Below are 13,130 nucleotides of genomic sequence, written 5' to 3'. Positions count from 1 at the left end.
TAATTATCTCTTAGAATGAATACATGGTAAAAAAAAATATATCATGCATGTGAATCAAGTTTGCAAAAGCATCCAGTGTCACAAGCTTTATACTGTCATTTTACAGTGCACTGCTTGATTTAGAAAAAACAACAACAGCAAAAACCCCCCCCAAAAAAACCAATTCAGGCGTACAGTTCAGATGGATTTGATAACATGAAAACATTTCTTATCTGGGGCCAGTACTCAGTTACAATTCTTAGATAATGTTGCACTGAAAATACTGAAAACAAAGTTTTTAGTTTAGTATCAGTGTAATAATCTCTCTTTACCTTCCTCTAACTGTATATAAGCATATTGTCTTGAGCATCCATATGCAATGCAATATAAAGTACTCACAATATGCATGACTTTATATAAAATTGGAGCATCAAGCTAGAAAAATCCCAGCAGTCTGGTTGGCAAAAATAAGAGATACATTGGGTTTTGATTACATCTCTACTCTTAAGTATTAAGATAGTGTTGTCATTCAGAAGACAAGTGCTGTTTAAGTGTATTCTGAGTTTCCATATTATTAAAAATCTTAGGGAATTGCTTCCATCCTCCATAGCCATCAACTTTAAACAGAAAGTGACATGATGTCAGAGGAAAAATCTCGAAAATAGCTCCCGAACTCATTGGAGAGTTTAATCGAGAGTGAGAGGAAGCAGTTTGACTTGATATGCAGCCACGCTGTTAATAGTTTTTTTTTTTTTTTTTTTAACGTCAGATAATCACTGCTTGGCACACGAAAGGCCTCAGCATTATCTTATTGAGGGTACAGAGGGTTGTTATATTAACCCCCACGAGCCCTCTGGGCTTCGTTGCTAAACTGCAATAATGATGCTGTCAACATGAGTCTTAAAATTTTCTTCACGTATATTCTTGAGTTAAGTGCATGGTTAGGTGTCGTTAGGATTTTATTGATGGTTGTATTAAAAGGGGTGCAGCTTATTGACATTAGCAGTAAATTTATCACTATGCAAATGCACATTTAGCGTTGCATTTATTAATGATCATGCCTTTCTATTGGTTATAGTTTAGCGATAGAGATTAATCAATTAATTTACTATTTGCTACATAGTATTTGGGCCAGCACATGAAGTTCCCCTCCAGCTCATGTTTTAATTGCACCGGACTGATACTGAATGTACACGAGTTTCGAAACATCGAAACAGCCAACGCATCAGATTTAAGAAAACATTTGCAATGTGTGCCAAACATTCTACAGCAGCTATATCAAGTTGTCAGCAAGAAGATGACGTGGCCACCACAGCTGGTGTTGTAACTGTCCCTCTGTTAGTGACAAGCTCTACCTGCTGGTGCAACTTTCAGTAACTGTCTCTGCAAACGTATTGTCGGTGCAGCGTATTACTTTAAATTTGAGGGAATGAAACCACATTGATGATGCAGTCTCATTAGTAGACAATTACACTGTGGAAAACTTAATTTAAATTTAGGTGCCTAACCATTCAGTGAATGAAAAGTGCTGTGAAAATACTAATGGAACAGCAAAGAAACAATGCTGTACACACAAACGCTGACACAATACTTTATGTGCTATCGTTATAAACAGCAGAGAAAGATGGTGAAAATATATTTGTTTTACTTTTATGTTTATGGCATTAAAGCTTGTTTCTTCACATTGCTGAGAACAACCTCACCATAAAAGTGAACGACGAGCATGACATGTTAATGTGGTTTAAAACCTTTATAATATCCTTGGCAGACTATGTTTCCTTTATTTACACTACAAATCAAATCTGGTATTAACATGCCCTTTTTTTGCTTTTTCAAATGTAAATGTGATTCACTCTAAGTGCATCTTTAATAGAAAAAAGTCCATAAAGCATTGTGATTGTATGCAGAAAAGTAAAAAAAAATGCAAGAACTCAGAGCATTTGTTAATACAAGCAGTTGGGACTAGTAGTAGTAGTGCTAAAGACCTTGCTGAATCCGGTGACCTTACTTACACCTCTGGGAGAAATCGGGGTAATTAAGTAAGTAGTGAAGGTGAACCTGCAGTTGTGACTGTAGCGTTTCTAACATTCCTCTCACGTTTAGTGTCTCCTACCTTAAGTTCCCGAGCATGTAGCTGTTAGTGTTGGAGTGTATAAAATCCTATCTAAATATTAAGATATATGATGTGTTTAAAAACGGTGTGAATATTGTAGCTCTGTGGTTCTTTTTTTTGTCACACACAGTTACACAGTTTGTATTTTTAATTTAGATGGCATATATTAAACGGTATATAAGCTGGAGTGTAGATTCATTTTCTTTATTTTGTACTCATCTGATAATAACAGAACAAGTGAAAATGCAGACATGGCATATCTTTCTGCTTGTGGTGCAGAAGAAAAGAAATCTTGCTTTGCTTGCACTCATTAATCCAAAATAGATCAGGCAGCATTTGATGTTTTTTTTTTTCATGTGTTTTTCTTCTGCCCTTTACAGACAACCTAGTCTCACAAATTTACATAAGTCTGTCACCCAGAACCTTGTTATTTATTTTTAGTATTATATCATGTTTAAAAGACCTTCAGTTGCTCTAGCTAAACCTTATGTAAGCCACTAAGACAGGACTAAGGTAAATTAAATCAAGCAAACTAAAGCTGGACCAGTGAATCATCTTTTTATATCCGTTATATCAGGTAACTGTATCCATCCATCTTCTTCTGCTTATCCGAGTCACAGGGAGGGGGGGGTGGAGCCCATCCCAGCTACCACAGATCGCCAGTCTGTCACAGCTAACACATGGAGGAAGACACTTACAGTCACATACACACCCATGGCATATTTAGAACCACCTAAACCCAATAACTGGACTACGGGCAGAACCCAGAGTACTCAGAGAGAACCTTGCAAACATCTGAACTCCACACAGAAAGGGCCAGGCCAGATGTCAGGACCTTCTTGCTGTAAAGTAACGATACTAATCACCATGCACATGCTGCCCCAGGTAGAAGTACAGAAATGCCCAATTAGGTTTGTTGCATCATTATTAAATGGATTTGCAACTAGGAAAAATAAATACATTTACCAATATAATAGAAGAAGCAGGATATTCTGAGATACACAAAATGATTTGGTTATTTATGTCTGTCAGATGCTTTGAAACATGAGTTATTTTAGTGGGAATAGTCAAGCAGTAAAACCAGGTAGAATTGCATGTTATCCAGTTATGTTTGTGCCGATTGCATTGGCGCGGATATTGTTTTGGTGAAGTCTAAAACTGAGGTGAGCGTGTTCTGACAATTTGACGTACAGCAAGGCAGATGTAAGCACAACTAAATGTTATCCCGCTGTGCTTTAACATCTTCCTTCTCCACAAACAGCTGGTGTGTTCAGGCAAAGGCACTAGTTAATAGGCAAACTTACTGATCCATAACACCAGTACTGGCAATGTCCCCATTCCTCGTCCGATACGTGTCTGCATTCTGTGCTGTCAGAACAACTGGCAGAAATACACCTTGTTTGTAATGTGACTCGTGTTTTGTTTTGTTTTTTTTATTTATTGGCCAGCACTAATTAGTAGTGATTTGGCTGTCAAAATTACAGTTGGCAGTGATGCATTTAATGCTCTCGAAATAGATTTTGATTATTGCTAACAGGGTCAGGATTTATTAATGTTTGTCATTCGTCTCACACATGCATGGATGCAAGTCGTTCTCCTCCTGCTGTCAGAAGTACCTTTTTCTGAGCTTCCTCTGTGAGCGCTGTTCCTACAGTCAGATCGTGCCATTTAAACTTTAAAAGGAAATATTAATTGTCTGCATTAATCATCTCCTTGATAAATTGGAGTGTGGCATGTAAAATCCCCCCCCCCCTTATTAGTCCATTGTTGATAAATCTCTTATGACAGCATTTTTAACAATCACGTACTAAAGTATAGTGATTGCTGTATTCAGAATTCAGTTCAGCTCCTGGTTCCTTTTCATGTTTCATTCTCCTCTTTGCTTTCCCCACATTTCCCATAGATCTCTGCTGCAGCTATCAAATAAAGGCAAAACAATAAAAATAATAATAAAAACACAAAAAGTAATGAATAATAACAGCACTGTGTACGTTATATACCTAAATAAATGCCGGGTAACATACTCACAAACCATGTCTCATTAAAATACCCTTTTTGAGCTATAGGTGTGCATTTGGATAAACTAGTCACATGTACACTACTTGTGCTTTCTATATTACTTAGCGTATGTTAAAAAAATACCCCAAACTGCTTCAGCTGCTTCACTAAACTTTTTCCTCTTGGGTTCAGTTGCCTCTCTGTTGTCAGATAATTACTACTTCAATTGGTCCAGAAGGACACTTCTGCCACAGAGGATAAAACAAAAGTGTCTTGAGCTCCAATTCACTGCAGGTCACTGGCTGGAAATCATGAGTACACTCTAAAGTGAAAACATTACCACATTAGATATTGATGTAATATAGAACACGCATTCATTGCAGACTTATGGTCAATTATAGTCCATTAATGTGCCCTGTAAACAAAGCTGCTTCCTAAGGTCCTTGAACCCTTTCACCTACATCTTTATCTCTTAGTATGCTCTCTGTTTGAACATTTCTCACATTACCGTTCAATATGATATCACAGAAGTGTGTGTAAATGGTAACCCACTCCAGCGCTCCCCGTGCCATTTAACAGTGTACAATAAAAAGGTTAAGATTCAAAGGGAAATCCTCTCCCTTAAGATTTTCCCAACAAAGGTCCGAGGATCTCCAAATGCTTTTCATATGTTGAAGAATCAGTCAATTATTTTGAAGAAGAGCAGCCGCCCAGGATTAAGTGATTTAGGAGTGCAGTAGACAGCTGCTTCCCTGGCCCTGCTTTAGCCTCAGAGACTTCCACAAACAGCGTGGCTTGTCAGGGCTGATTGCAGTGGCACTGAGGCAGATAAGTCAGTCTTACTATTATCCTATGTAAGCTTGGAGTGCCAAATTACAACTTTAGCCTTAAACCCCCACAGAGTTTGCTTACGAATGTCTTAAGCCAGAACAGTGAATAAGAAATCCTGTGCTAAAAAGCGGGGACGGCCAAGGTTTGAGGTGACACAAAAAGATGTGAGTTTGATGGGATGTATGTGTATATATCTCCGTCTGGTTTCAGATCAGGCTGTTGGGTCTCTGCTGTCTTTTTATTGCTGTCAGCATCTTCCGTGGCTCATAACTATGATGTTCTGACACCTTTACAAGGACTGTAATTTAAATTTATTTCTACCACACCATCAAACCTTTCACCACTTCAATGTCATGTGTGGCTGGTCTAACGTGGAAATCTTGTGGCACAGCTCCATTATTAGGTCTGGATTTTTTTCTTGCGTGATGCTGGTCACATCATAAAACACTAAGAAATAGGAGCAGATTTACAAGCCTTAGGAGCATTATTAGATTAAAGAGGTATAGTTCTTGGGGATGAATGAAAATAGGCAACTTCTAGTATTTGCTGTTACTTGTATAAGTACATGGTATTAAAATAGTCAATAATTAATTATAACCTCAAGGAATAAAATATTTCCCATCTAAAATACTGGTAGTTTTAGGGTAGTTTTATAGTTACTCTAAACTAGAAGGTTTTTTTTCTGTTCCCTTCCTCCCATTTTATCTTCCTCATGTTCTATCGCTCCCTCCATTTACTCCCAATTCAATTTCTCCTAGGCTCCTTACTATGTGATTTATGACTTCTGCTGCACCATAAATAACAGTGGGGAAAAAAAAAAAAAGTTTTTTACCTTGCCCACGTACTGCGGATCTGACCCCATGTACTCCTCCAGTACAAAGAACTGGTTCCACACCCAGCCCCTTTTGACCCGCTGAAATCCAGCTGCCCCATTCCTCATTGGGCCCACCAAGCTCCTGGTGTGCTCCCTTCCCGTCCTGCTCCGTCCCAATGGTGGTAAAGGTGGACGTAAATAAGAGACCGAACCCTCGTCGACAAGAATCCACAGGAACAGCAGCAGGCAGTTCCTTGTTAGCATTGGCGATCTGTGCGGTTCAGGTCCCCAAGTTAAAGTCCAGTGACGAGAACTGAGCCACAGTGAAACAATCTGCGATGGCGTGTATGGAAAATGGGTGAGTTGTGAGACTCTGCAGCTCTCCCCGGTCTGTCAGGATCCCTCTTAGAGAGTTGTGGAGCTCATCACCTGAAGGAAAGAAAACAAATGTTTAGTCGAAAAGACGTCCTTATCCTCCACACCTGCACCAAACTGTAATAATACAGCTAATTCTGATTAGAGACAGTCCAGGAATGTCTTACAGCACTTGTGATTATCACAGGTTGATATGAAGTGCTGTTATCCTGCTATTCATAAATGTCAGTGAATCGATAGTACAGCATAGCCTTTATTCTTCCCCCAACCTCCATGCTTTACTTTTTAACTGCACAGTGATAAATGAGACTACTTTGATTCTCAAGCATAAAAATAATTGTTGTAATTATTTGCCTGGTGATAGATTACCTCTACACCAGACGGTTCTTATTGACGCATGCACTAATTATCTAGACTACTCATCTCTTTAGTGAAAACTGAGACTTTATTCTTGCTGTCAAACCACTGTGTGCCACTGTGCTGTGGACCTGTCACTGCCATGATTTCCCACAGAAGTTCAAAGTTATGTATTATTTAGTGACGCTTTAATGAGAGGTTGCTGATTAGCTTTATGTTTTGCCTCACAAACCTTGTCTTAGTATGAAACCCAATGAAACTTGAAAGTTGAACTCTACTGAAAAAAAAACAAAAAACCTGACAAACGTTGCACGCAGCCATCTGAAAATAAAACGTGATACATTGGCAGTTCATATATCAAATTGACATGCGTATTGTGTAAAATGTCAACATGCTCTCAGTGATTTCTTTAGGATACGTTGCTTTCTTTCAGACATCGCTCTTATGTGGAGTGCATTTTGACAACTAGTGGCCACAGGAGATTGAACCTATTGCTGTAGCGTGTCATTTGACAGACATGTATTGTACAAAAGTGGCACCTCATGCAGAAGATATTCATTATACATATTACCACTCAAAGACATATAATGTTAGATTTCATTAGAACTTACAGTATATCCAAGAGGTTTTGTTTGCATAAAACTCATTAGAAGTTCATTTGATCTGATTTTGCATCAATGAGTGAAGGAAAAATGTAAAAACGGTTAAAACAATAATGGTTGTGTTGTGGTCTTACTTGTGCTATAGCGCCAGATGTAAAGTATGAACAAACCTAAACTGCTTGGTAAACATAAGGATTTAAGTTGCTTAAATATTTATGTTCATAAATTATGTTAATGAAAAAGCACCTTATTTTGCCTGCCTTTCTTAGAGAAGTCTTAGACTTTTTTCCAGTACAGTAAACATCTTGAAGTATTACAAATTGTTTTGACCTGTACATTGGTGCATTGGAGAATTATTTTACATGTATGTGAAATCATTAATATAAAGTACCTCGCTGATCACACACCCTCTCTCTCTCCCAAAAGTAAGTTACCACGTGTTGGTGACTTTAACGGGGCAAACTGGTGCGTAACGAGACTTAATGCTGATACATGGACACTTGTATTGATTAAACAGAGGAAACTAGAAATAAAAGCCTGCCTCTAATTCAAGCCAGCTTCAAATGAAACCTTTCTTGTTGCAGTTCAGGTAAATAATGGCCCTGCAGTATTTGCAGAAATATGGCATGCAGATTTTAGATAATATTGAAACGACTCCACAGCGCATTTTTAATAGTTTTTCTGACCGCTCAGCCCCTGTGGTATACTTTAGTGTTGATCTAACACACATATCCACCAGTCTTAAATAAACAAATGAGAATGGAACACAAAAACATGACCGTTTGTGTGTGTCTAGAGATTATAGAGAGAAACAGGATTGCTAAAGTACATAATTTAGAAACCCCATTTTTGTCTGCGTTTAGACAGACATAAAAAATATACAGTTTCAAACTAATTTACTTGCAATTATGGATGTCAGGTGAGTCTTTTTTTTTTAAAATTATTATTAATAAAAGGACTGAAATGGTATTGTAATTGAACAATCACTCATTAGTCCATTGCACAGAAGAGAATGAAATATTACACAAGGAGCCTAATTTGTTAAGCTCATTCATTATTGAGCAAATGACTGTTGTACCGAGTGTTGCTGTTCACACCTTGTTTACAATCTTGACTACCATATCAACACTCACGCATTCAACTCTGGCCTTGTTTCAAGACACTTAATTGTGCTGAAAACAAGAGAAGGCAACCACAAATGGTGGGAATGAAGAATGGAGCTAATGGTTTCCACACCTGGTTTATTATTCCTCTTTCCCTCCTAATGCACTTATAAGCTGTACAGTAATGGAAGACAGCGTGAATCTAATTTCATAACTGGAGCCCTCATTGACATCATTGTCTTTGATTAATTATACTGACTTGGAACATCGGCTTCAGAAGAAGATTACTTCAACAAGGTTATGCGGTGCAACTGGATCCATTTATTCTCTCTGTCACGACAGTATCTTAAAAGTCAAAACTGATCTGCAAAGTTCTCTGTGCAAAATTGGCAGGAACTGTCTTGACATGGGTCAGACATGCCTCTCCCGCAGGTCACTCCTCATTTAGCATCGACATAATGGAAAATGACTGTTCCCATAATTCCTGGAAAATCACGATCCTCTGCCACTGTACGGTCCTGGGAGGGCTTGATGCATATTTTATGAGATAAGTTAATTAGCATATGTCTGGCTTCGGTTGTGAGCCTTGACCCAGGTGTCTACTTCAGATAACACAACGCAGTAGGCTGACAGTGTTCTCGCACATCACCTTCAATAATCAAACAACATATGGCTGGCCGATCTGCTGGTGCAGATTACCACCCACAAGAAACTCCCACAGAAAGTTATTAGTCGTCAAGGCTGCTATAAACATGACAAACGAATAAGTAGGCATTGACTTTTGGAAAAGGGGGGAGAAATGAGTCATCTGGATCAAGTTGTTGTTTTGCAAACACATTAATGTCTTGGTAGACAAGTGGGCAGAGATGTTTGTTTTCGTCCTTCTTTAAAAACTGCAGCATCTTGCAGTGGCGGCCAGCAGAAAATTTGTACTTGGAATAATAAGGTTAGGGATTTAGCTACGTTTGATATACAACAGAATTGATCTTGATTTCATATTTTAAATAGAGTGCTACCTGTGTACGATACACACAGGTAGCACACAAGGTCACCTTATGAAAGAGGAAGGCTTAACCAGTAACACAATTGCTACAAAGCATTTGCACAAAGCACATCTTTTCTTACACTCTACATTGTTATTTTCTCTATTAATATCTTTTTTTGTCAGGCACAGTATTCTCCATGTGACTCTGCAAATAACAAGTAATACTACAATATTATAATTTTACGTTTTTATAGTTTAGTACTGCATGCTGTTATTTTCCTCAGACGTACCTGTGTGAGAGGTTTTACCATCTTGTCCAACCCTAACAGCAGCATTTAGATTTCCTGAATGTACAACTACCGAATGAGATTTCACTAACCTTGTGTAAATGTTGATGATCATCTACACGAGGTTATCGACTTATACAGAGATGAATAAATATTCCATTGATTATAGAGCAACAGCATGCACATTTCACTGTAGACAGAAGCATCAAGTAGTGCAGCCTAAGCAGAACAATGCAAGAATGTAATACATAATTTATTGTCGTATGGCTTCTTTTTTCGTAAATCTTCATAATGACTTTTGCATTTAAAAGAGTGATTTTGAGTTTATGGATAGGAGGTCACAGACTGTGATGGACACATGTTCTGCCAGTCCAGGAATGACCTGGGTCCTTATCCCTAGTGCTACAATTTATACTTTACAAATTGAATTCTGTGCATAGGAGTAATGAATCATTCTTGGCAACGGGGGTGCAGGGCATCTCAGAAAGCTTATCGAACTCTGGTCTCAACATATTCTAGACTGGCTTCCTGTAGCTCTGCAAAGCTCCGAGGCTTTCACCAAAGATTTCTCTTGTGGGGACTCAAGCAAACTAAAACAAGTAAACATTTTTCCCCTATTTAACTGTTGTGTTAAGGGTAACTTTCTAAACAGAACTGAAAATCCTTTTGTAAATACTGGACATTGGACAATATTTAGATTTTATGTTGAATGCCATGTCTGGTCTTCCTTTTAGACCAGACATGGCTGTTCTAATAATCTCAAGAGTTATATTCAAGTAATTTGCTGTCAGTTTGTTTTACTTATTCATATATTGTTTGAGAATGTTATACTGACATTTTTTATGAACCTGATTCACATTCCTTAGGTCTTTTAATTCCTCAGTGTGTACCAAGAATAACCTTTTTAAATGCTGTTTCATGAGGGATAATTTGTCCTTTGAATATAGGTGTTTCCACATAGTGCTGACTCACTCACTTCTGCATTATTGTTAGGCTTTTCACTCAATTCCCTGAGAGCACCTACATGTACATCTAGATAAGGATTAGTCTCCCTCTGTCTGTGCTTATATTTGACAAACTATCAGCTGGTGATATTAAAAGATATAATGGTATTAGGATCTATATGTGTATCTGTATTAAAGCAGTGGTCCCCCAACCTTTTTTGTGCCACGGACCGGTTTATGCCCGACAATATTTTCACGGACCGGCCTTTAAGGTGTCGCGGAAAAATACAACAAAATAAAACTAGTACCGGTACTGAAAAATAGACGAGTTATTCATAACACACGTGAAAAGACCCAGGAAAACCAAGTTAACGATAAAAACGATAACAAAATAACGCTGAAAACCGATTAAAAACCCTGAAAACCACACATTTCACACCTGAGCCTCAACTCTCGCGGCCCGGTACCAAACGACTCACGGACCGGTACCGGTCCGAGGCCCGGGGGATGGGGACCACTGCATTAAAGAATCTGTAACATACAAGGAGTTTTGTTTCCAAGTTTTAATAGGAAAGGACTTGTCACAGTTCTATCACTACAGTGTTCGAGGCAGAAACCTCATGTCAAGTACAGCTCTGACTGAGGAGGAAATATGTGCACTAAAGCTGAGGACATGTGAGGGGAAAAAAGTGTCAGGGAAATAACTGGAAGAATTTTTTTGTAGAGCTAAGGCAGAAGAAGACAGTAATATCATTGAAACCCTTGAGGGAAAGAGTGGGAGGAGAGAGGTGTAGGTGGAAGCAATGTAATGAAAATGGGAGTAACAACACAGCTGGCCAGTCAAGGTAAATTATCGAGGAACACCTCATGCGTAGGTTATAGCACAACCTAAGTAATGAATAGTGAACAAAAGGGCTCAGTTAGTTACTCAGATAAATGTACTTATTTACCATGCAGTTGGCTTGTCTGAAAATACAGTCCTTTATTCATGTGTAAAATAACACAGCTAATGTTGGAAATGGAAACATTCTTCACTTTGGAGGGCGTCAGCATGTAAGGTCTATAACACAAATGTACAAGCAGCACGAAGTCGATATGAAATACTGTGGGCATAACAGGAATATGATGAATTTTATTTTCCCATAGGTAGCCCGTGGCATTCTGTCTGCAATAAATTCATGTCCACATCCATCAAAGTTTGAGTCCTTCAAAAAGGTTGCGTACATATTTTGCTTCCAATCATAAAACGTATTGAAAAGTTTTCACAAAAGTTTGGCACTTACACTTTAGTCTTGTCGGGAAGTGTTTCTCCAGTTTGCATGCACCCTCAATATGTGTCTTATTTGGGTATCAACAACTGTAAAAGCATTCAAAAAACTACCTTGCCAACAAATAGATTCAGCAGCAAATAACCCCATTGATTTAAAAGAGGTGATACCACTGTTAAATGCCAGTATGCATTTTTAAACTAAACTGTTAAATTGGACTGTTGAAGAAGAACTCAATCCTTTGAGTTTATTACAACTACTAGACAGTAGCCGAAAACACATTCTTTTAATAGTGACAAATGGCAACTATGCTTGTTGCCAAGACTATTTCTGTGATGAATGTGCTTTGATGTTTGTTAAAGTGCTACATCGACAAAACCAGAAAGTCATCACTACAAAGATACTTTGCAGGGGTTTTGATAGAAGCTGCTTAGGAAGTATACTTTTACTGCTTTCCTTGCTTCACATATCTAAACATCTCATTGTTTATGTATCACAACAAGGACAGGGAGTTCAACAGCCTAAAATGACACATTTTGTACTGTACCGCATTGTCCACCTTGACTCTTTGTCATTTGCAGTATTGCTTTGTGTGCACCGATTTCTGTCAGTGTTCCCTTTGAAAGGGAAAAATAAAGTTATAGATGCTTCAGGTAATTATTTTAAAATCTTCTTATGTAATTAAGTTTGTCTTGTCAAATTATTGTAACATTGCAAGCTGGTGTCTGAGATGCTCTACTCTAAGACTATTGTACAACCAAGAGAGTGAGACGTCTTCTCTCCAGCATTTCAATTTATATCAACTTCAAGAGATGAATTCGCCCACTAAAATGTTTAGTCATATCAATAATTTAAGCTCATCACCTTAATAGTTTGGAACAAGGGCCTTCACTATTTGGATGAATTAGTTTGGGAAGTAAAAGGTGTTCCAACGAAATAAAAGGCTGGTATTTCAGTGTGTCTGATACACAATTAGTAGTAGTATCTGATCAGACGAGGAGTCAGCAGATTGCTACTTTGAAAGGACTTGGAATATTGATCTAGGTGTGCATGGATTTGGCAACATGCAGTGTTTTTATAATGATAAAAACTGACAATTGATTGCCAAAAAGCAGAGTTTTATAATAAAGTCAAACAAGACAGGCAGGAAATGCAAGAACAGCTTATTTTGCGCCTTTGATTTGATGTCTGTCACCCCGTCACTTCACTTTGACACAAAGTGTCAGTTCTCACATTGCCTTTGTTAAACAGTTGAATTAGAGACGAAAGACTTCACTTCAGTCACACCTCGATTGTCTGTCTGATTTAAAATTTAACGTGTTGGTGTACAAAAAAAAATAAAAAATCCCAAATACTCAAACTATTTTTGATTACATTTAATATATATTAATATATTTTGACTTAATACATATATATATATATATATATATATATATATATATATATATAGATATATTTTTTTTTTTTTTTTTTA

The 13,130-nt window shown here is 37.8% G+C and overlaps 1 protein-coding gene across 1 annotated transcript in view; it reads right to left on the bottom strand.

Moving 5' to 3' along the window:
* Positions 1-13,130, bottom strand: part of LOC309714195 (cadherin-12-like) — a 101,015-nt gene that overhangs the window by 62,343 nt on the left and 25,542 nt on the right. The window contains exon 2 of the mRNA XM_082546455.1: positions 5,754-6,164. Coding sequence (XP_082402581.1) covers positions 5,754-5,999 — 246 coding nt within the window. The 5' untranslated portion in view covers positions 6,000-6,164. The remainder of the gene's footprint in view (positions 1-5,753; positions 6,165-13,130) is intronic.

This window comes from Aulonocara stuartgranti (assembly GCF_965226115.1).
Source record: "Aulonocara stuartgranti genome assembly, chromosome: 9".
In the NCBI taxonomy this organism is placed as follows: domain Eukaryota; kingdom Metazoa; phylum Chordata; class Actinopteri; order Cichliformes; family Cichlidae; genus Aulonocara; species Aulonocara stuartgranti.
The sequence above is the reverse complement of the archived record's forward strand: the minus strand, read 5'-3'. Positions and strand labels throughout refer to the sequence as shown.